We start from the raw sequence: 23,936 nt of genomic DNA, 5'->3' as shown, positions 1-23,936 counted from the left end.
AACCCACTGTAGATAGAGTTTTATATGGAACCCAAATGGGTTCTACCTGGAGCCAAAAGGGTTCTACCTGCAACCAAAAATGGTTCTTCAAATGGTTCACCGATGGGAACAGCCAACGATCCCTTTAAGGTTTTAGATAGCACCTTTTTTTTCTAAGAGTGTAGTTAATACATAATTACAGAGCTCTCTGCTATGGATGCCACGAAACGCTTGAAAAGGCAGAGGAAGAAAGGCAGAGAGAGAGAGGTAGAGAAAGAGAGCTCACCCTGGGGCAAGGCTGCACAGGGTAACAGTTAATACAGTGTGTGTGAATTATTAATACTTGACAAATGGCAGCCATTTTGAACAGGACCCGCCACTCGACATCCATTAAATATATACAATGTGTATGTGAGCAAATGCATTTCTACTACTACCACAGCACTGGTGAGATACTAGGAGCATGGGAGAGGGAGGCGGCTGGGAGGAGAGGGGTGTCGGCGGAGGAGAGGGGGGCCAGTGGGGAAGAGGGAGAGGAGAAGTAAAGATTTATGGTAGAGAGGTAACCTAGAAGAGACTTAGCATGCAAGAAGAAGAGAGGCTGCTGTTTTCATGTTATTGTTCCCATCATCATGGTGTGTGTGTGTGTGTGTGTGTGTGTGTGTGTGTGTGTGTGTGTGTGTGTGTGTGTGTGTGTGGTGTGTGTGTGTGTGTGTGTGTGTGTGTGTGTGTGTGTGTGTGTGTGCTTGTGAGCCTGTGCATGCTTCTGTGTGTGTGTAAGTCTCATTCACCTGGGAAGGGAAGAGACTGGGAATCAGATGAAAGGCAAACAACTTTATTGGCTGTCTCCATAATTCAGCAGCTATTCCAGAGGTCAGAGTCTTTCTTTTGAGGTGGAGCTACTCAGATCAATGTTTAATGCACTCCTGCCTGGGAATAATGGATGGCACGGGCCTCTCTAAGCCACACAAGCAGCCAGACTGGGATAAAAGAGAGATGGTCGGGAGGGACGAGCTGGGGCCGAGGAGGACAGTATGGAGGAGATGTATGGATGTGAGGGTATGTATGGTCAGGGGGATAAGTGCAGATGGGGGGTGCGATTGTTAGGGTATATGAAGTTCACCATATGTGTCGTGCTATGGGTGACTTTATTAGGTGTGTGTGTGTGTGTGTGTGTGTGTGTGTGTGTGTGTGTGTGTGTGTGTGTGTGTGTGTGTGTGTGTGTGTGTGTGTGTGTGTGTGTGTGTGTGTGTGTGTGTGTGTGTGTGTGTGTGTGTGTGTGTGTGTGTGCTTGTGAGCCTGTGCATGCTTCTGTGTGTGTGTAAGTCTCATTCACCTGGGAAGGGAAGAGACTGGGAATCAGATGAAAGGCAAACAACTTTATTGGCTGTCTCCATAATTCAGCAGCTATTCCAGAGGTCAGAGTCTTTCTTTTGAGGTGGAGCTACTCAGATCAATGTTTAATGCACTCCTGCCTGGGAATAATGGATGGCACGGGCCTCTCTAAGCCACACAAGCAGCCAGACTGGGATAAAAGAGAGATGGTCGGGAGGGACGAGCTGGGGCCGAGGAGGACAGTATGGAGGAGATGTATGGATGTGAGGGTATGTATGGTCAGGGGGATAAGTGCAGATGGGGGGTGCGATTGTTAGGGTATATGAAGTTCACCATATGTGTCGTGCTATGGGTGACTTTATTAGGTGTGTGTGTGTGTGTGTGTGTGTGTGTGTGTGTGTGTGTGTGTGTGTGTAAATGCATGCATATGTAAATGTGTGCTTAAGATACATGATATTGTGATTGCCTTTGTCCATAGATTCTGAGGAGCATTTCAAGGCTGCAGGGCTTGGAGGTGCCCTTGGGCTAGGGAGATGATGGAACAGCCCTCCCCCTCCCACTGTGCCCTACTAAGCCTCTGTGCCCCCCTCAGCCACCTGGGTCTGCTGGCAGTCCCGCCCATTCTACCTGCTTTCCCCATACGTGGGCTGGAGAACCAGTCTCTCTATCTGAACCCCCCCTCTCTATCTGCCCCAGCCCACATGGAGGAGGGACAACCCAGGGGAGATCCACACAGAGAGAGGGTAAAGCCCCAGTGATATAAATCATGTTATAAACTGGGTGGTTCAAGCCGTGAATGTAGATTGCTGATTATCCGCCAAAATTGTTGCAACCCCTATTACTAGCCTGTTCAACCTCTTTCCTATCGTCTGAGATCCCCAAAGATTGGAAAGCTGCCGTGGTCATTCCGCTCTTCAAAGGGGGAGACACTCTAGACCCAAACTGTTATAGACCTATATCCATCCAGCCCTGCCTTTCTAAGATCTTCAAAAGCCAAGTTAACAAACAGATCACCGACCATTTCGATTCCCACTGTACTTTCTCCACTATGCAATCTGGTTTCCGAGCTGGTCATGGGTGCACCTCAGCCATGCTCAAGGTCCAAAACGATATCATAACCGCCATCGATAAAGGACAGTACTGTGCAGCCGTCTTCATCAACCTGGCCAAGGCCACCGCATTCTTATCGGCAGACTCAACAGCCTTGGTTTCTCAAATGACGGCCTCGCCTGGTTCACCAAATTCTTCTCAGATAGAGTTCAGTGTGTCAAATCGGAGGGCCTGAGGTCCGGACCTCTGGCAGTCTCTATGGGGGTGCCACAGGGTTCATTTCTCGGGCGGACTCTTTTCTCTGTATACAGTTGAAGTCGGAAGTTTACATACTGTCACATTCTGACCAGTAAAAGGGTTATTTGTTATTGTAGTTTGGTCAGGACGTGGCAGGGGTGTCACGTCCTGGCCAGTATAAGGGTTAATTGTCATTTTAGTTTGGTCAGGACGTGGCAGAGGGTATTTGTTTTATGTGGTTCGGGGTGGTGTTTTGGTAAAAGGGCGTTTGATTTAGTATTTCCGGGTTTTGGTTTATGATCTATGTTTATGTAATTCTATGTTGAGTCTAGTGTGTCTGTTTCTATGTTTGGGTTCATTGGGGTTGGGACTCTCAATTGAAGGCAGGTGTTGTCTATTTGCCTTTGATTGAGAGTCCCATATATGAGGGTGTGTTTGTGTTTGTCTGTTGTGGGAGATTGTTTTTGCACTGCGTTAGGATAGCCTGCAAAACTGTTGCACTGTCATTGTTTATTGTTTTTTGTATAGTGTTCACGTGAGCGATTAATTAAATTCAAAAATGAACACGACATCCGCTCCGTATTGGTCTACATTTTCAGACGACGATTTCGCTATATCGTCAGAAGACGAAGACAGCCGTGACAGAATCTCCCACCAAACCAAGACCAAGCAGTGGAGAGAGGAGCAGCACGCTCAGGATATGGACTATGGGGAGAGATGGACATGGGAGCAGGTTATGGCCGGAGAAGGCCCATGGAGTAAAGATGGTATGGACCGGGAACGTTTCCGAGGGACACGACTGGCGTTGAAGCACGAGAGGCACCCCCAAGAAAATGTTTTGGGGGGGCACACGGGTAGTTTGGCTAGGCCTAGGAAGAGCCGGAAGCCAGCTACCCGTGGTTTTATGGAGGAGCGTATGAGGTGGAGAGCGCCATGTTTCGCTGAGGAGCGCACTATCTCACCCATACGCACGCACAGGCCGGTGCGCGTTATTCCAGCCCCTCGCAGGTGCCGTGCTAGAGCGGGCATCCAGCCTGTTAGGAGGATGCCTGCGCAGCGCATCTGGTCGCCGGTACGCCTCCGAGGACCAGGCTACCCAACTCCCGCTCTACGCACGGCTACCATCAGGCCCCTGCACAACCCAGTCTGCCCTGTACGAGCACCCCGCTCGTACAGGGCTACTAGTTCCATCCAGCCAAGGCGGGTTGTGCAGGAGGTAAGATCGAGACCGACTGTGCGCCTCCATAGCCCTGGGTTTCCAGCTCCTGTCTCTCGTGCGGACCCGGAAGTGCGTCAACCCAGTCCGACTCGTCCTGTTCCCGCTCCCCGCACTAGCCTGGAGGTGCGTGTTCCCAATCTGGTACGTCCAGTACCAGCACCACGCACCAGGCTTCAAGTGCGTCATTCCAGTCCGACGTCGCTAGAGCTGCCCGTCAGTCAAGAGTCGCCAGAACTGCCCGTCAGTCAAGAGTCGCCAGAATTGCCCGTCAGTCAAGAGTCGCCAGAATTGCCGTCAGTCAAGAGTCGCCAGAACTGCCCGTCAGTCAAGAGTCGCCAGAACTGCCCGTCAGTCAAGAGTCGCCAGAACTGCCCGTCAGTCAAGAGTCGCCAGAACTGCCCGTCAGTCAAGAGTCGCCAGAGCCGCCCGTCAGTGAGGAATCGCCAGAGCCGCCCGTCAGTGAAGAGTCGCCAGAGCCACCCACTAGTCAGGAGCTGCCAGAGTGGCCAGACTGCCCGGAGATGCCAGAGTGGCCAGACTGCCCAGAGATGCCAGAGTGGCCAGACTGCCCGGAGATGCCAGAGTGGCAGACTGCCCGGAACTGCCAGAGTGGCCAGACTGCCCGGAACTGCCAGAGTGGCCAGACTGCCCGGAACTGCCAGGGTGGCCAGACTGCCCGGAGCTGCCAGAGTGGCCAGACTGCCCGGAGCTGCCAGAGTGGCAAGACTGCCCGGAGCTGCCAGAGTGGCCAGACTGCCCGGAGCTGCCAGAGTGGCCAGACTGCCCGGAGCTGCCAGAGTGGCCAGACTGCCCGGAGCTGCCAGAGTGGCCAGACTGCCCGGAGCTGCCAGAGTGGCCAGACTGCTCGGAGCTGCCAGAGTGGCCAGACTACCCCGAGCTGCCAGAGCTGCCAGACTGCCCCGAGCTGCCAGAGCTGCCAGACAGTCCCGAGCTGCCAGAGCTGCCAGACTGCCCCGAGCTGCCAGAGCTGCCAGACTGCCCCGAGCTGCCAGAGCTGCCAGACTGCCCCGAGCTGCCCGAGCTGCCATACTGCCCCGAGCTGCCAGAGCTGCCCCGAGCTGCCAGACTGCCCCGAGCTGCCAGACTGCCCCGAGCTACCAGACTGCCCCGAGCTGCCAGACTAGCCAGACTGCCCCGAGCTGCCAGAGTGGCCCAACTGCCTGGAACGGCCAGAACCGGAGCCACCTCCAGATATAGGTGGGTTGGGGAGGGGGGGTGTAGCACAGTGCCGTCGTTGACGGCAGCCACCCTCCCTTCCCTCCCTTTAGTAGGGGGGAATTTTTGTTTTGTTGTTGTTTGGGGTTGTTTTTCTTGTTTTCTTAAGGTGCTTCCGGGGTTAGCACCTTTAAGGGGGGGGTACTATCATGTCCTGGCCAGTATAAGGGTTAATTGTCATTTTAGTTTGGTCAGGACGTGGCAGAGGGTATTTGTTTTATGTGGTTCGGGGTGGTGTTTTGGTAAAAGGGCATTTGATTTAGTATTTCCGGGTTTTGGTTTATGATCTATGTTTATGTAATTCTATGTTGAGTCTAGTGTGTCTGTTTCTATGTTTGGGTTCATTGGGGTTGGGACTCTCAATTGAAGGCAGGTGTTGTCTATTTGCCTTTGATTGAGAGTCCCATATATGAGGGTGTGTTTGTGTTTGTCTGTTGTGGGAGATTGTTTTTGCACTGCGTTAGGATAGCCTGCAAAACTGTTGCACTGTCATTGTTTATTGTTTTTTGTATAGTGTTCACGTGAGCGATTCATTAAATTCAAAAATGAACACGACATCCGCTGCGTATTGGTCTACATTTTCAGACGACGATTTCGCTATATCGTTAGAAGACGAAGACAGCCGTGACAAGGGGGGTATTTCTTTTATGTGGATCGGGGTTTGTTAGTATATGTGTTTATGTAGAGGGGTGTTTGGTTAGAGTATTCCGGGGGTTTTGGGTTATGTTCTATATTTCATGTTTCTATGTTCTGTCTATGTTGTGTATTTCTTTGTTGGCCTGGTATGGCTCTCAATCAGGAACAGCTGTACATCATTGTTGCTGATTGAGAGTCATACTTAGGTAGCCTGTTTTCACCTGTCCCTTTGTGGGAAGTTGTGGTTGCATAGCTGTGTGTTTAGCCTGCAATCCTGTTCGTTCAATCGTTTTCTTGTTTTTATTTGTTACGTGTTCAATAAAGTCACTATGAGCACTCAACCCACTGCGCCTTGGTCCACTACGTACAACGACTGATACACATACACCTTAGGCAAATACATTTAAACTCAGTTTTTCACAATTCCTGACATTTAATCCATGTAAACATTTCCTGTCTTAGGTCAGTTAGGATCACAACTTTATTGTAAGAATGTCAAATGTCAGAGTAATAGTAGAGAAAATTATTTCTTTCATCTTTTATTTCTTTCATCACATTCTCAGTGGGTCAGAGGTTTACATACAGTCAATTAGTCATTGGTAGCATTGCCTTTAAATTGTTTAACTTGGGTCAAACGTTTTGGGTAGCCTTCCACAAGCTTCCCACAATAAATTGGGTGAATTTTGGCCCATTCCTCCGGACAGAGCTGGTGTAACTGAGTCAGGTTTGTAGGCCTCCTTGCTCGCACACACTTTTTCAGTTCTGCCCACAGATTTTCTATGGGATTGAGGTCAGGGCTTTGTGATGGCCACTCCAATACCTTGACGCTGTTGTCCTTAAGCCATTTTGCCACAACTTTGGAAGTATGCTTGGGGTCATTGTCAATTTTGAAGACCCATTTTCAAACAAGCTTTAACTTCCTGACTGATGTCTTGAGATGTTGCTTCAATACATCCACATAATTTTCCTCCCTCATGATGCCATCTATTTTGTGAAGTGAACCAGTCCCTCCTGCAGTAACATCACAACACGATGCTGCCACCCCCGTGCTTCACGGTTGGGATGGTATTCTTCGGCTTGCATTCCTCCCCCTTTTTCCTCCAAATATAACGATGGTCATCATGGCCAAACAGTTATATTTTTGTTTCATCAGACCAGAGGACATTTCTCCAAAAAGTGCGATCTTTGTCCCCATGTGCAGTTGCAAACCGTAGTCTGGCTTTTTTATGGCGGTTTTGGAGCAGTGACTTCTTCCTTGCTGAGCTGCCTTTCTGGTTATGTCGATATAGGACTTGTTTAACTCTGGATATAGATACCTTTGTACCTGCTTCCTCCAGCATCTTCACAAGGTCCTTTGCTGTTTTTCTGGGATTGATTTGCACTTTTCGCACCAAAGTACGTTCATCTCTAGGAGACAGAATGCATCTCCTTCCTGAGCGGTATGACGGTTGTGTGGTCCCATGGTGTTTATACTTGCGTACTGTTGTTTGTGCAGATGAACATAGTACCTTCAGGTCTTTGGAACTTGCTCCCAAGGCTGAACCAGACTTGTGGAGGTCTAAAAAAAAATTCTGAGGTCTTAACTGATTTCTTTTGATTTTCCAATGATGTCAAGAAAAGAGGCACTGAGTTTGAAGGTAGGCCTTGAAATATATCCACAGGTACACCTCCAATTGACTCAAATGATGTCAATTAGCCTATCAGAAGCTTCTAAAGCCATGACATCATTTTCTGAGATTTTACAAGCTGTTTGAAGGCACAATCAAAGTATATGTATACTTCTGACCCACTGGAATTGTGATACAGTGAATTATAAGTTAAATACTCTGTCTGTAAACAATTGTTGGAAAAATTACTTATGTCATGCACAAAGTATACTGCTCAAAAAAATAAAGGGAACACTTAAACAACACATCCTAGATCTGAATGAAAGAAATAATCTTATTAAATACTTTTTTCTTTACATAGTTGAATGTGCTGACAACAAAATCACACAAAAAGAATCAATGGAAATCCAATTTATCAACCCATGGAGGTCTGGATTTGGAGTCACACTCAAAATTAAAGTGGAAAACCACACTACAGGCTGATCCAACTTTGATGTAATGTCCTTAAAACAAGTCAAAATGAGGCTCAGTAGTGTGTGTGGCCTCCACGTGCCTGTATGACCTCCCTACAACGCCTGGGCATGCTCCTGATGAGGTGGCGGATGGTCTCCTGAGGGATCTCCTCCCAGACCTGGACTAAAGCATCCGCCAACTCCTGGACAGTCTGTGGTGCAACGTGGCGTTGGTGGATGGAGCGAGACATGATGTCCCAGATGTTCTCAATTGGATTCAGGTCTGGAGAACGGGCGGGCCAGTCCATAGCATCAATGCCTTCCTCTTGCAGGAACTGCTGACACACTCCAGCCACACGAGGTCTAGCATTGTCTTGCGTTAGGAGGAACCCAGGGCCAACCGCACCAGCATATGGTCTCACAAGGGGTCTGAGGATCTCATCTCGGTACCTAATGGCAGTCAGGCTACCTCTGGCGAGCACATGGAGGGCTGTGCGGCCCCCCAAAGAAATGCCACCCCACACCATGACTGACCCACCGCCAAACTGGTCATGCTGGAGGTTGTTGCAGGCAGCAGAACGTTCTCCACGGTGTCTCCAGACTCTGTCACGTCTGTCACGTGCTCAGTGTGAACCTGCTTTCATCTGTGAAGAGCACAGGGCGCCAGTGGCGAATTTGCCAATCTTGGTGTTCTCTGGCAAATGCCAAACGTCCTGCACGGTGTTGAGCTGTAAGCACAACCCCCACCTGTGGACGTCGGGCCCTCATACCACCCTCATGGAGTCTGTTTCTGACCGTTCGAGCAGACACATGCACATTTGTGGCCTGCTGGAGGTCATTTTGCAGGGCGCTGGCAGTGCTCCTCCTTGCACAAAGGCGGAGGTAGCGGTCCTGCTGCTGTGTTGTTGCCCTCCTACGGCCTCCTCCACATCTCCTGATGTACTGGCCTGTCTCCTGGTAGCGCCTCCATGCTCTGGACACTACGCTGACAGACACAGCAAACCTTCATGCCACAGCTCGCATTGATGTGCCATCCTGGATGAGCTGCACTACCTGAGCCACTTGTGTGGGTTGTAGACTCCGTCTCATGCTACCACTAGAGTGAAAGCACCGCCAGCATTCAAAAGTGACCAAAACATCAGCCAGGAAGCATAGGAACTGAGAGCATGTTGGAGGTTATTTTGTAAATGACATTGCCGAAGTCAAGGATCGGTAGGATAGTCAGTTTTGCGCGGGTATGTTTGGCAGCATGAGTGAAGGAGGCTTTGATGTACAATAGGAAGCCGATTCTAGATTTAATTTTGGATTGGAGATGCTTAATGTGAGTCTGTAAGGATAGTTTACAGTCTAAGCAGACACCTAGGTATTTGTAGTTGTCCACATATTCTAAGTCAGAACCGCCCAGAGTAGTGATATTAGTTGGGCGGGCAGCAATCGGTTGAAGAGCATGCATTTAGTTATACTTGCATTTAGAAGCAGTTGGAGGCCACGGAAGGAGTGTTGTATGGCATTGAAGCTCGTTTGGAGGTTTGTTAACACAGTGTCCAAAGAAGTGCCAGATGTATACAGAATGGTGCCGTCTGCGAAGAGGTGGATCAGAGAATCATAAGCAGCAAGAACGACATCATTAACCTGTTAGGGCTAGGGGGCAGCATTGACACGGCTGGATAAAAAACATACCCGATTTAATCTGGTTACCACTCCTACTCAGTAACTAGAATATGCATATACTTATTACATATGGATAGAAAACACCCTAAATTTTCTAAAACTGTTTGAATGGTGTCTGTGAGTATAACAGAACTCAAATGGCAGGTCAAAACCTGAGAGATTCCTTTACAGGAAGTGGCCTGTCTGACCATTTCTGGAACTTCTTTGCCATCTCTATCATTTACTAAGGATCTCTGCTCTAACGTGACACTTCCCACGTCGTCCATAGGCTCTCATAGCCCGGGAAAAAAGAGAATGTCGTCATTCCAGCCCCAGGCTGAAACACATTATCGCCTTTCTCAAGTGGCCCATCAAGAGACACTAGCTTATGCGCGTGACCCCGACCGCCCCCGCCTTTGGGATTTTTTCCTCTGTTTGCCGAAAAGGAGATTCCCTGTCGGAATTTTATCGCTTTTCTACGAGAAAAATGACGTAAAAATTGATTTTAAACAGCGGTTGACATGCTTCGACGTACGGCAATGGAATACTTTGAATTTTATTGTCAGGAATTGCGCCAAGCGCGCGACACTTCTTTACTATTTCGGATAGTGTCTGGAACGCACGAACAAAACGCCGCTATTCGGATATAACGATGGATTATTTTGGACCAAACCAACATTTGTTATTGAAGTAGACGTCCTGGGTGTGCATTCTGACGAAGACAACAAAAGGTAATGACATTTTTATAATAGTAAATATGATTATGGTGAGTGCTAAACTTGCCGGGTGTCTAAATAGCGAGCCCGTGATGCCTGGGCTATGTACTTAGAATATTGCAAAATGTGCTTTCACCAAAAAGCTATTTTAAAATCGGACATATCGAGTGCATAGAGGAGGTCTGTATCTATAATTCTTAAAATAATTGTTATGCTTTTTGTGAACGTTTATCGTGAGTAATTTAGTAAAATGTTAGCGAATTCCCCGTAAGTTTGCGGGGGGTATGCTAGTTCTGAACGTCACATGCTAATGTAAAAAGCTGGTTTTTGATATAAATATGAACTTGATTGAACAAAACATGCATGTATTGTATAACATAATGTCCTAGGGTTGTCATCTGATGAAGATCATCAAAGGTGAGTGCTGCATTTAGCTGTCTTCTGGGTTTTGGTGACATTATATGCTGGCTTGAAAAATGGGTGTCTGATTATTTCTGGCTTGGTACTCTGCTGACATAATCTAATGTTTTGCTTTCGTTGTAAAGCCTTTTTGAAATCGGACAGTGTGGTTAGATTAACGAGAGTCTTATCTTTAAATGGCTGTAAAATAGTCATATGTTTGAGAAATTGAAGTAATAGGATTTTGAAGATTTTGAAAATCGCGCCACAGGCTGGCAGTGGCTGTTACGTAGGTGGGACGAATTCGTCCCGCCGGTCCCATAGAGGTTAACCTCTATGGGCTAGGTGGGACGCTACTCAACAGCCAGTGTAATCCCGTGGCGCGTTATTCAAATACCTCAAAAATGCAAAAACTTCAATTTTTCAAACATATGACTATTTTACACCATTTTAAAGACAAGACTCTCGTTAATCTAACCACACTGTCCGATTTCAAAAAGGCTTTACAACGAAAGCAAAACATTAGATTATGTCAGCAGAGTACCCAGCCAGAAATAATCAGACACCCATTTTTCAAGCTAGCATATAATGTCACATAAACCCAAACCACAGCTAAATGCAGCACTAACCTTTGATGATCTTCATCAGATGACAACCCTAGGACATTATGTTATACAATACATGCATGTTTTGTTCAATCAAGTTCATATTTATATAAAAAAACAGCTTTTTACATTAGCATGTGACTAGCATGTGACTAGCATTCCCACCGAACACTGCCGGTGAATTTACTAAATTACTCACGATAAACGTTCACAAAAAGAATAACAATTATTTTAAGAATTATAGATACAGAACTCCTCTATGCACTCGATATGTCCGATTTTAAAATAGCTTTTCGGTGAAAGCACATTTTGCAATATTCTCAGTAGATAGCCCGGCATCACAGGGCTAGCTATTTAGACACCCAGCAAGTTTAGCACTCACCAAAGTCAGATTTACTATAAGAAAAATGTTATTACCTTTGCTATCTTCGTCAGAATGCACTCCCAGGACTTCTACTTCAATAACAAATGTTGGTTTGGTCCCAAATAATCCATTGTTATATCCAAATAGCGGCGTTTTGTTCGTGCGTTCAAGACACAATCCGAAAGGGTAAATAAGGGTGACGAGCATGGCGCAATTCGTGACAAAAAAATTCTAAATATTCCATTACCGTACTTCAAAGCATGTCAACCGCTGTTTAAAATAAATTTTTATGCCATTTTTCTCAGAAAAAAGCGATAATATTCCGACCGGGAATCTGCGTTTAGGTAAACAGACGAAAGAAAATAAACCATGGGGTCGACTCGGGCACGCGCCTAAGCCCATTGTACTCTGATCGGCCACTTACCAAACTTGATAGTGTGTTTCAGCCAGAGGCTGCCTCGATATCGTTCAGCTTTTTCCCGGGCTCTGAGATCCTATGGGAGCCGTAGGAAGTGTCACGTTATAGCAAAGATCCTCAGACTTCAATAAAATGAGCCAAGATAAACAACACCTTGTCAGACAGGCCACTTCCTGCATGGAATCTTCTCAGGTTTTGGCCTGCCATATGAGTTCTGTTAACTTCTGGGCCACATCCTGACTGATGGCAGCCCATTCTTGCATAATCAATGCTTGGAGTTTGTCAGAATTTGTGTGTTTTTGTTTGTCCATCCACCTCTTGAGGATTGACCACAAGTTCTCAATGGGATTAAGGTCTGGGGAGATTCCTGGCCATGGACCCAAAATATCGATGTTTGGTTCCCCGAGCCACTTAGTTATCACTTTTTCCTTATGGCAAGGTGCTCCATCATGCTGGAAAAGCATTGTTCATCACCAAACTGTTCCTGGATGGTTGGGAGAAGTTGCTCTCAGAGGATGTGTTGGTACCATTCTTTATTCATGGCTGTATTCTTAGGCAAAATTGTGAGTGAGCCCACTCCCTTGGCTGAGAAGCAACCCCACACATGAATGGTCTCAGGGTGCTTTACTGTTAGCATGACACAGGACTGATGGTAGCACTCACCTTGTCTTCTCCAGACAAGCTTTTTTCCGGATGCCCCAAACAATTAGAAAGGGGATTCATCAGAGAAAATGAATTTACCCCAGTCCCCAGCAGTCCAATCCCTGTACCTATTGCAGAATATCAGTCTGTCCCTAATGTTTTTCCTGGAGAGAAGTGGCTTCTTTTCTGCCCTTCTTGACACCAGTCCATCCTCCAAAAGTCTTCGTCTCACTGTGCATGCAGATGCACTCACACCTGCCTACTGCCATTCCTGAGCAAGCTCTGTACTGGTGGTGCCCTGATCCCGCAGCTAAATGAACTTTAGGAGACGGTCCTGGCGCTTGCTGGACTTTCTTGGGAGCCCTGAAGCCTTCTTCACAACAACTAAACCGCTCTCCTTGAAGTTCTTGATGATCCGATAAATGGTTGATTTAGGTATAATCTTACTGGCAGCAATATCCTTGCCTGTGAATCCCTTTTTGTGCAAAACAATGATGACGGCACGTGTTTTCTTGCAGGTAACCATGGTTGACAGAGGAAGAACACTATTTCCAAGCACCACCCTCCTTTTGAAGCTTCCAGTCTGTTATTCGAACTCAATCAGCATGACAGAGTGATCTCCAGCCTTGTCCTCGTCAACACTCACACCTGTGTTAACGAGAGAATCACTGACATGATGTCAGCTGGTCGTTATGTGGCAGGGCTGAAATGCAGTAGAAATGTTTTTGGGGGATTCAGTACATTTGCATGGCAAAGAGGGACTTTGTAATTAATTGCAATTCATCGGATCACTCTTCATAACATTCTGTAGTATATGCAAATTGCCATCATACAAACTGAGGCAGCAGACTTTGTGAAAATTAATATTTGTGTCATTCTCAAAACTTTTGGCCATGACTGTACTATGACTGTATGCTCTCGTTGGCTAGCCCTCGCTACATATTCGGCGCCAAACCAACTGGCTCAAGGTCATCTATAAGTCTTTGCTAGGTAAAGCCCCACCTTATCTCAGCTCACTGGTCACCAAAGCAATACCCACCCGTAGCACGCGCTCCAGCAGGTATATTTCACAGGTCATCCCCAAAGCCAACACTTCCTTTGGCCGCCTTTCCTTCCAGTTCTCCTCTGCCAATGACTGGAACAAATTGCAAAAATCACTGAAGCTGGAGACTTATATCTCCCTCTCTAACTTTAAGCATTAGCTGTCAGAGCAGCTCACTGATCACTGTACCTGTACACAGCCCATCTGTAAATAGCACACCCAACTACCTCATCCTCATATTGTTATGTATTTATTTTTGCTTTTTTGCACCCCAGTATCTCTACTTGCACATCATCATCTGCACATCTATCACTCCAGTGTTAATGCTAAATTGTTGTTATTTCACCTCTATGGCCTATTTATTGCCTTACCTCCCTAATATTACTACATTTTCACTCACTGTACATCGATTTTTCCTGTTGTGTTATTGACTGTACGTTTGTTTATCCATTGTGTAACTGTGTTGTTGTTTTTGTCGCACTGCTTTCCTTTATCTTGGCCAAGTCGCAGTTGTAAATGAGAACTTTTTCTCAACTGGCCTACCTGGTTAAATAAAGGTGAAATAAAAATAAATAAATAAAATAAAATCTGTAATGTCATTGTATGCTGTAGTGTTAAGGTTTCCCTTCACTGGAACTAAAAGGCCTAGCCTGAACCAAGAAACACAGCCCCAGACCATTATTTCTCCTCCACCAAACGTTACAGTTGACACTATGCATTTGGGCAGGAAGCATTCTCCTGGCATCAACCAGACCCAGATTCGTCTGACGGACTGCCAGATGGTGAAGTGTGATTCATCACTGCAGAGAACACGTTTCCACTGCTCCAATGGCGGGGACCTTTACACCTCTGTGAGCTTGTGTTGCCTACCACTTCACGGCTGAGCCGTTGTTGCTCCTAGACATTTCCACTTCACAATAACAGCACTTACAGTTGACTGTGACAGTTCTAGAAGGGCAGAAATTTGATCAACTGACTTGTTGGAATGGTGGCATACTATGACGGTGCCACGTTGAAATTCACTGAGCTCTTCAGTAAGGCCATTCTACTGCCAATGTTTGTCTATTGCATGGCTGTGTGCTCGATTTTATACACCTGTCAGGAATGGGTGTGACTGAAATAGCCAAATCCACTAATTTGAAGGGGTGTCCACATACTTTTGTATATTTAGTGTATATTGGCCATATACCACACCCCCTGAGGCCCTATTGCTTAATTAAACTAGGGTTTCCACTCCAAGCACAGCAGATAATGCAGATAGTACTAAAGCCTGGTGCTCCAGCATAGGGAATGATACAGAAGAAGGGTTGCTGCTTATAATCATGAAGCATATGTATGATTGGTCAATGGTTCCCTACCGATCTGCTTTATCTAGGGCTTTGCAGTATGACCCAAATGGGACACAGGATGAAAAAACTATTTTAATAACACATTCATTCTACCCTCTTATTCTGCTTCCCTAAACACGTAAAACAGACATATTTATGTTAAAGTACAGTGTGTTTCTGTTAACATCCAATATGTTCCTGTTTATGTTCCTGTTTTGGGGGTGGCAGGTAGCCTAGTGGTTAAAGCGTTGGGCCAGTAACCGAAAGGTTGCAGGAATTGAATCCCCAAGCTGACAAGGTAAAAATGTGTTGTTCTGCACCTGAACACTGTTCCCTGGTAGGCTGTCATTGTAAATAAGAGTTTCTTCTTAACTGACTTGCCTAGTTAAATAAAGGTTACATTTTTTTTTTAAAGTATGTTCCTAAGGAGTTAGTTGATCCTCATCCCCTGTGATGTGCATAGTTCCTTCATTGCCATAGCGGTATCATGCACTGCACTATCATGCTCACATATGTCTCAATGCCTGGGGGAGTAGAGAGAGCTGAACATTGGGATTCAAAGAGCAGCCCACAGCTCAGACTCCCGTGCTGGAGAGGTCAAAAGGATGTTTCTCTTTGAGTCTTTCTTTACAAAATAGGCCTGGTCAGGTTAAGCGGTGGAAAAGTGGAGAGGAGGAATAGAAAGAAAGAAAGAAAGAAAGAAAGAAAGATACAATTTCAGTCGTGGTTGGAATCACTGGCTTAAGTGAGAAGGCTATCACACTCTAACTTGGGTAAGACAACTCAGTTCAAAATTGATATTATAGCAGTGCTGAGACAAAACACTTCACTATGACAGTTTCAGAAGATTGCATGGCATGGACTGTGGTCAGAGGGACACACACTGTAGCAGGGGGCAGAATGTGAGATAAAAAAGAGATGACAGATTGAACAGAGTTTGAACACGTTATTGTAAGCAACTGAACAGTGTGAGCTGAGCAAAATGTTTTATTTGATCATCTTTAAAAACACTCAATGTCACCTTACATAAATAGATAAAACAGGGATACAATGTTAAGATAACACTTTGGAATGTGTTTGAGTGTTTTTTCCTGGTTTGCTCTCAGAGGTGTACTATTGAAAGTGGGTCAGAGGCAGAGCTAATGTGGAGCCCGCTCACTGCTGAGCACCTGGACCCAAATGAGGTGTAAAATAAAAGAAAATGAGCTTGAGCTTGATGCAGTAAAGTATAACCCACACACACACACCCTCACCCACACACACACCCTCACCCCCACATACACACACACAACCTCACCCACACACATGCGCACACCATCACCCACCCACACCCACACACACATGCACCAACAGTGAACCCAACAGTGACTGATTCGTTCCCAGCTCTCCCTGTCTAGTCTATCAGGGAAAAGGGTGGGGGGGGGGGGGGGGGGGGGTGTAACAAGGGGAGAAGGAACAGGTGTGGAGGTGGTAAAAGTGGAGAAGGAGATGGAGATGGAGGAGGAGGATGCGGCAACCTGACAGAGAGAGTGGGAGATCGAGAGATTCCACATTCAGCTCCAGTAAAAGCAGTCACATCCAGGCAGGCAGTGTCGCAGCAGCAGAATTCTGCAGCAGAGTTCATAATGGAATGACATTGACTCGGGCTGATTTGTAGAGACGAATCAGATTGCGAAATGAGACATATGCATTTTGTCTCTCTGTTCCCCATTCCCTGAGTGCCTCGCAATGAAATATTAACTGACCTTGTATGGCAGCCCCTTAAATTGCATGCGCCGCTCACACAAACAGGCCTAGAAAATGTGTCATTACCTCCCTTTAATCTGAACCATTTCCTGGGCTGACGAGCTGTTCTCCTAAAAACTTGCTCTTACTTGGAGCACAAACTGCTGATCTGAGGGATCTGAAAAGGGAACAGAATGAGAGACATATGATGAAGCAGTGCTTGAAATATCACACTCACCTTAACTTCATTCACTACGTCTGCTGATGATGACCGTGTCTTTTCCCCTGTAATATAGTAGTTACTTCAAAGTGGTGCAGGGTGATGCCCTCAACATCAAATATAATATATTGTCATGACATTGACAGCTGATGAAGGGGACGCTGTAACTTGATTGGCACTGGTGTAATGGTTGACATAAAAGTTTATGTAGTGGTCAAACATTTGAGTTTTAGGCATTAAAAACACACTTCATGAGATAATTGTGGGAAATTACCATGTGGTTTATTAGTATCTGTTATGCAAACTGCATCTTAACACATCCACTGTTTATTAGTGCGTGATGCAGCCTTTGAGGACCCTCTGTATCTACGGTAAGGGTTATTGTTGGAGTTGGGAGGAAGAACGGGCAATGCCAGGCCAACTAACTCCCAGAATTAATACCCCACTCAGGGAATAGGCTGGGTCCTCATTAGCCAGGTTGATGGATTGTATGGACAGAGCGCTATGCTCTTTATGCTCCGTGTTGATAGGGCTTGTGGGTCTCTGGAGCGTATGGACCCTGCTGTAGATCGCTAGGCATTAGCAGCCCTCTCACCAACACAGCGTAGGGGGTTATGGGAGGAAGGGGGTGGGGGCGTGTGTGAAGGTGCTCTGAGAGGCTGTTAGAAATGGAAAAAAGGAGAGGTTCACACATAAACACTTCCTTCAAGGGAATCTTTTAAGTGCACTCCCGCTTGTCTTCCCTCTCAATAACAAGCATTGAAGAAACAGCCCACTACACAATATGGCACACATGTCAAACCAACATAACATTCTGCCTAAAGTGAAGGACTACAATCCTCCCTTCACTACTGGCTGAGGTGTATTTGCAGACCAGGGAGGAAAGGGATAGAGAGTGACTCTTACACCAATAGACCCAGCGGGAAGTTCCATCCTTTCACTCTTTCTGTCTCTATCAACTTATCAATTAAGCCCAGCAGGCTCTCAGGAGTTTCACAGCAAGCCTTCAAAGCCTCATTGTACCTTTAGAGAACCATCCTCCCAGCTGACGATGGTTGTTACACCAGGGAAGCGGGGAGAAAAAGATTGAAATTAATTTTCTTTGTGTTGATTGATCTCACTTGGCTGCTGGCTAAGTTGACTTGTCACCGTTAAGTTGGTGTGTTGTATGCCCTAACACTACATTCACCCCCTGACTCAAGGGAATTGCAATGTATTTCTATCAGTGACTAAGATGGACTTTTTGGTGAACAAACAGCACCCATATGCTACACAAATATAGACTGTATATAGAGAGAACCCCCATGCCCCCCCCCCCCCGACCGCTCTCTCTCTCGGTCTCTCTCTTTCTTTCTCTTTGATTTCCCTGTCTCTCTGAATATCTCTCACACACATACACACAGGGATGCACACACATACCAATATCTTTGTTTCATATAGGTTAATCAATGAATTATTCTAAATATGATGAACATTCATACATTATGTTCTAAATGGATCTGAATGCATGCTATTGGCTAGAGACAATACTGACTGAGTTTCACCTTGACATAGAGAATTCCATAAGAGAATTCCATTCCAAAATTCCAGGGGGGAATTTCTCAGCTTGCTCAATTCAAAGCAAGCTGAGAAATCCCCCCCAGGAATTCATTTGAAAGTTGAAGCTTATTTACTGCATTTCGATACAATTAAAATACTTTAAAATGTTATTTGGAGAACAGCTAGAACAAGGAAAAATGACCCCAGCCATTATCACCTCAGTCGATCTACAAACACATAGCCTATTCGCTATACAATTGTAAAAAAAACAACATCTGGGTAATGGGTCAACTATAAACTCTACTGGCCGATCGAGATAAGACGAACAACCACGTATACAAACAAAAACGTATGGCATTTTTAAAACTGTATTGTTTGCATTTTAATGTAGGCCTAGGCCTATATGGAAGATAACGAACAAACCACTGCTCATGATTCACTCTTTCACAAAGAGGCAGGCACAATTAGAACACAGTCAGATCAAGAACATAAGCGTTAGGAGCTTTGATCAACGCTGGGAGCAATATTTTGATCCGTAATAGTTTTTTCTTTATTGTGTTTTTCATTATTATATATATTTGTTCATATTAGAAATGTCCACGGTGTCCTCATATGTAGTTACGGCCCTGAAGTCATAGCAGTTTTTCTGTTTTTATTTACAACACATGGAGGCCGTGAGAATAGGGAGAAGTGGATTCACAGTGTTCTGCAGGGTTGTTATTACAACAGTAACCAGCAGAGGGGTACAAAGCACCGTCATTCTCCTCAGCCAAGGCTCAGAGACCCATTCTCTGCTGTTAGCCTGCTACTATACATACATGTAATGAAGTGTGTGCCCCATCCTCATCTTCTATCCAGCCTGTATTCTATCCAGTAATATAGATTATTCATAGATGATCTCATGCTAATGTATGGTTTATTCTGACTAAGTTGATAGGAAACATTCTGAAGAGATATGTTATTAGAAGGAGCACTCTTTTCTTCTGGAATTGGGATGACTCTGATGAAGACAGCATGGTTCTCTTTCTCTCTCTCTCTTTCTACACTCGTTTTCCCTGCTTAAAGGGTTCTACATGGAACTCAAAAAAGGGTTCTACCTGGAACCAAAAAGGGTTCTTCAAAAGTTTTTCAGGACAGGGTCCTGAAAAACGTCCCTTTTTCAGGACCCTGTCTTTCAAAGATAATTCGTATAAATCCAAATAACTTCACAGATCTTCATTATAAAGAGTTTAAACACTGTTTCCCATGATTGTTCAATGAACAATAAACAATTAATGAACATGCACCTGTGGAACGGTCGTTAAGACACTAACAGCTTACAGACGGTAGGCAATTAAGGTCACAGTTATGAAAACTTAGGACAGTTGTCATGTTCTGACCAGTATAAGGGGTTATTTGTTATTGCAGTTTGGTCAGGACGTGGCAGGGGGTGTTTGTTTTATGTGGTTCGGGGTTTGTTGGGTTATGTTATTATGTAAGAGGGGTGTTTGTTTAGAGTGTTCCGGGGTTTTTGGGCTATGTTAGTTCTAGTCTTTCTATGTCTATGTTTAGTTTATGGGGTTGACCTTCAATTGGAAGCAGCTGCTCCTCGTTGCTTCTAATTGAAGGTCTTATTTAAGAGGGGTGTTTTTTCTAAGGGATTTGTGGGTAGTTGTCTCCTTGTTTAATGTTTGTGCACCTGACAGGACTGTTTTGTTATCGTCGTTATTTTTGTATACGTGTTTGTTTCGGTTTTCCCTTCTTTCTGCCATTAAAAAAGAAGATGAGTATACATATTCCCGCTGCGTTTTGGTCTGATCATTACGACACCCGTTACAACAGTAAAGAGGCCTTTCTACTAACTCTGAAAAACACCAAAAGAAAGATGCCCAGGGTCCCTGCTCATTTGCGTGAATGTGCCTTAGGCGTGCTGCAAGGAGGCATGAGGACTGCAGATGTGGCCAGGGCAATACATTGCAATGTCCGTTCAGTGAGACGCCTATGACGGCACTACAGGGAGACAGGACGGACAGCTGATCGTCCTCGCAGTGGCAGACCACGTGTAACAACACCTGCACAGGATCGGTACATCTGAACATCACACCTGCGGGACAGGTACAGGATGGCAACAACTGCCCGAGTTACACCAGGAATGCACAATCCCTCCATCAGTGCTCAGACTGTCCACAATAGGCTGAAAGAGGCTGGACTGAGGGCTTGTAGGCCTGTTGTAAGGCAGGTCCTCACCAGACATCACCGGCAACAACGTCGCCTACGGGCACAAACCCACCGTAGCTGGACCAGACAGGACTGGCAAAAAGTGCTCTTCGCTGACGAGTCACGGTTTTGTCTCACCAGAGGTGATGGTTGGATTCATGTTTATCGTCGAAGGAATGAGCGTTACACTGAGGCCTGTACTCTGGAGCAGGATTGATTTGGAGGTGGAGGGTCCGTCATGGTCTTGGGCGGTGTGTCACAGCATCATTGGACTGAGTTTGTTGTCATTGCAGGCAATCTCAACGCTCTGCGTTACAGGGAAGACATCCTCCTCCCTCATGCGGTACCCTTCCTGCAGGCTCATCCTGACATGACCCTCCAGCATGATAATGCCACCAGCCAACCTGCTCATTCTGTGCGTGATTTCCTGCAAGACAGGAATGGCAGTGTTCTGCCATGGCCAGCGAAGAGCCCGGATCTCAATCCCATTGAGCACATCTGGGACCTGTTGGATTGGAGGGTGAGAGCTAGGGCCATTCCCCCCAGAAATGTCCGGGAACGTGCAGGTGCCTTGGTGGAAGAGTGGGGTAACATCTCACAGCAAGAACTGGCAAATCTGGTGCAGTCTGTGAGAAAGGGATGCACCGCAGTACTTAATGCAGCTGGTGGCCACACAAGATACTGACTGTTACTTTTGATTTTGACCCCCCCTATGTTCAGGGACACATTATTCCATTTCTGTTAGTCACATGTCTGTGGAACTTGCTCAGTTTATGTCTCAGTCCAAGGAGGAGATGCACTGCAGCACTTAATCTGTTAGGGCTAGGGGGCGTATTTGCACGGCTGGATGAAAAAATGTACCCGATTTAATCTGGTTACTAATCCTATCCAGTAACTAGAATATGCATATACTTATTATATATGGATAGAAAACACCCTAAAGTTTCTAAAACTGTTTGAATGGTGTCTGTGAGTATAACAGAACTCATTTGGCAGGCAAAACCCTGAGACAGATTCTGACAGGAAGTGGATACCTGATGTGTTGTATTACCTTTAAACCTATGCCATTGAAAAACACAGGGGCTGAGGAATATTTTGGCACTTCCTATTGCTTCCACTAGATGTCACCAGCCTTTACAAAGTGTTTTGAGTCTTCTGGAGGGAGATCTGACCGAACAAGAGCCATGGAACGATGATGGCCCATTAGACACCTGGCGCGCTAGGTCATGCTGGGTACCCATCCAATACGTTTTAAAAGATTTTGCATTCGTCCGCCTTGAATTTTATTCATGTTCTGGTTAAAAAAGGCCCTAATGATTTATGCTATACAACGTTTGACATGTTTGAACGAACGTAAATATATTTTTTCCCCTCGTTCATGAAGTGAAGTCCGGCGGGCTTAGATCATGTGCTAACAAGACGGAGATTTTTGGACATAAATGATGAGCTTTTTTGAACAAAACTACATTCGTTATGGACCTGTGATACCTGGAAGTGACATCTGATGAAGAGAATCAAAGGTAATGGATTATTTACATAGTATTTTCGATTTTAGATCTCCCCAACATGGCGGCTAGTCTGTATCGCAACGCGTATTTTTCTGGGCGCAGTGCTCAGATTATTGCAAAGTGTGATTTCCCAGTAAGGTTATTTTTAAATCTGGCAAGTTGATTGCGTTCAAGAGATGTAAATCTATAATTCTTTAAATGACAATATAATATTTTACCAATGTTTTCTAATTTTAATTATTTAATTTGTGGTGCTGACTTGAATGCCGGTTATTGGAGGGAAACGATTTCCTGAACATCAACGCCACAGTAAAACGCTGTTTTTGGATATAAATATGAACTTGATAGAACTAAAAATGCATGCATTGTCTAACATAATGTCCTAGGAGTGTCATCTGTTGGAGATTGTAAAAGGTTAGTGCATAATTTTAGCTGATTTTATGGTTTTGGTGACGCCTGTCTTTGAATTGGCACAACATTACACACAACTCTTGTAAATGTACTGTCCTAACATACTCTAAATTTATGCTTTCGCCGTAAGACCTTTTTGAAATCGGAAAACGTGGTTAGATTAAGGAGATGTTTATCTTTCAAAGGGTGTAAAATAGTTGTATGTTTGAAAAATTTGAATTTTGACATTTATTTGGATTCAAATTTGCCGCTCTTGAAATGCACCTGCTGTTGATGGAGTGCACCACGGGTGGGACGCTTGCGTCCCACCTAGCCCATAGAGGTTAATGAAGCTGGTGGTCACACCAGATACTGAATGTTACTTTTGATTTTGACCCCCCCCCCCCCCTTTGTTCAGGGACACATTATTCCATTTCTGTTAGTCACATGTCTGTGGAACTTGTTCAGTTTATGTCTCAGTTGTTATGTTTATACAAAGATTTACACATGTTAAACTTTCTGAAAAAATATACGCAGTTGATAGTGAGAGGACCTTTCTTTTTTTTGCTGAGTTTGAGGTGAGCCGAAGAACCCTTTTAGGTTCTAGATAGCAATGTCCTACAAGTGTGTAGGACATTGCATCATGAACCTCATCACAAAACCTGTGGCTTTGTCAGTGAGACGGCTACATTTAGTTGGTACTCCCCTGTCTTTTGCTAAGGAGCCCAAGTAGTTATGTATTATTAATTCAATCAATTAATGAACCATTGTTTACTCAATCATAGAGAGAGCGACCATTTAGAAATATACACATTGGTTTTCCTCTCTGTACTGTAACCTTCTAATGTATTACAATGTTACCGAATAGGTAGATGAAGAATAGAAGGAAGATACACAAACATTGGAAAAAAATATCTTGCATATCTGTGCCTACTCTCATTTTGATAACCTTGTCGCAACCAATACATTCCACTATCTAAATCCTGTTCCTTCATATCACATGCTCTGCTGAGCCTTGCATATGAGCTGATTCGTATTGTGTCGACAGATTACTTAGCTTTAAATGCCAACCAGCTGACAGGGAGGAGTGAAGCAGGCGAGTAGGCGGAGGAGGAGGGAGTGGTGTCCCATCTGCCCTTCGTAATGGAGTCGTTGGGTCTTCTGCTTTCCACTTTCCAGGCACTGTCACTGCTCTTTACACCTAAAACCTCCTGAAAAGCCTGGAGCACTGGTCAGTTTCCTGGCAGGGGCTAACGAGTTAAGACAGGTGCCAATGTCCATCATATCAGTGTGGTGAGACATGTGGTGCTTCTGTAAGCTAACATGTCAGCCCCCGTGCCTCCCCAGGACCCCCCTTCAAACACCCTCCCTACCCCTGGGACTAGAGACAAGCTGACTAACCATTCTGTGTTGACAGGTTAAAATTGAGTTTTTGGGCCGACA

At 45.4% G+C, this 23,936-nt stretch overlaps 1 protein-coding gene across 1 annotated transcript; it reads left to right on the top strand.

Moving 5' to 3' along the window:
- Positions 1–689: 689 nt before the first annotated feature.
- LOC145861090 (uncharacterized) lies at positions 690–6,110 on the top strand. The gene is made up of 2 exons (XM_082962604.1): positions 690–1,583; positions 1,793–6,110. The coding sequence occupies exon 2, from the start codon at positions 3,161–3,163 to the stop codon at positions 5,036–5,038; it is 1,878 nt and encodes a 625-aa protein (XP_082818730.1). The 5' UTR covers positions 690–1,583; positions 1,793–3,160; the 3' UTR covers positions 5,039–6,110.
- Positions 6,111–23,936: the final 17,826 nt, after the last annotated feature.

This window comes from Salmo salar, chromosome 16, assembly GCF_965601325.2.
Source record: "Salmo salar chromosome 16, fSalSal1, whole genome shotgun sequence".
NCBI lineage: Eukaryota > Metazoa > Chordata > Actinopteri > Salmoniformes > Salmonidae > Salmo > Salmo salar.
This window is presented reverse-complemented; position numbering and strand designations above follow the sequence as displayed.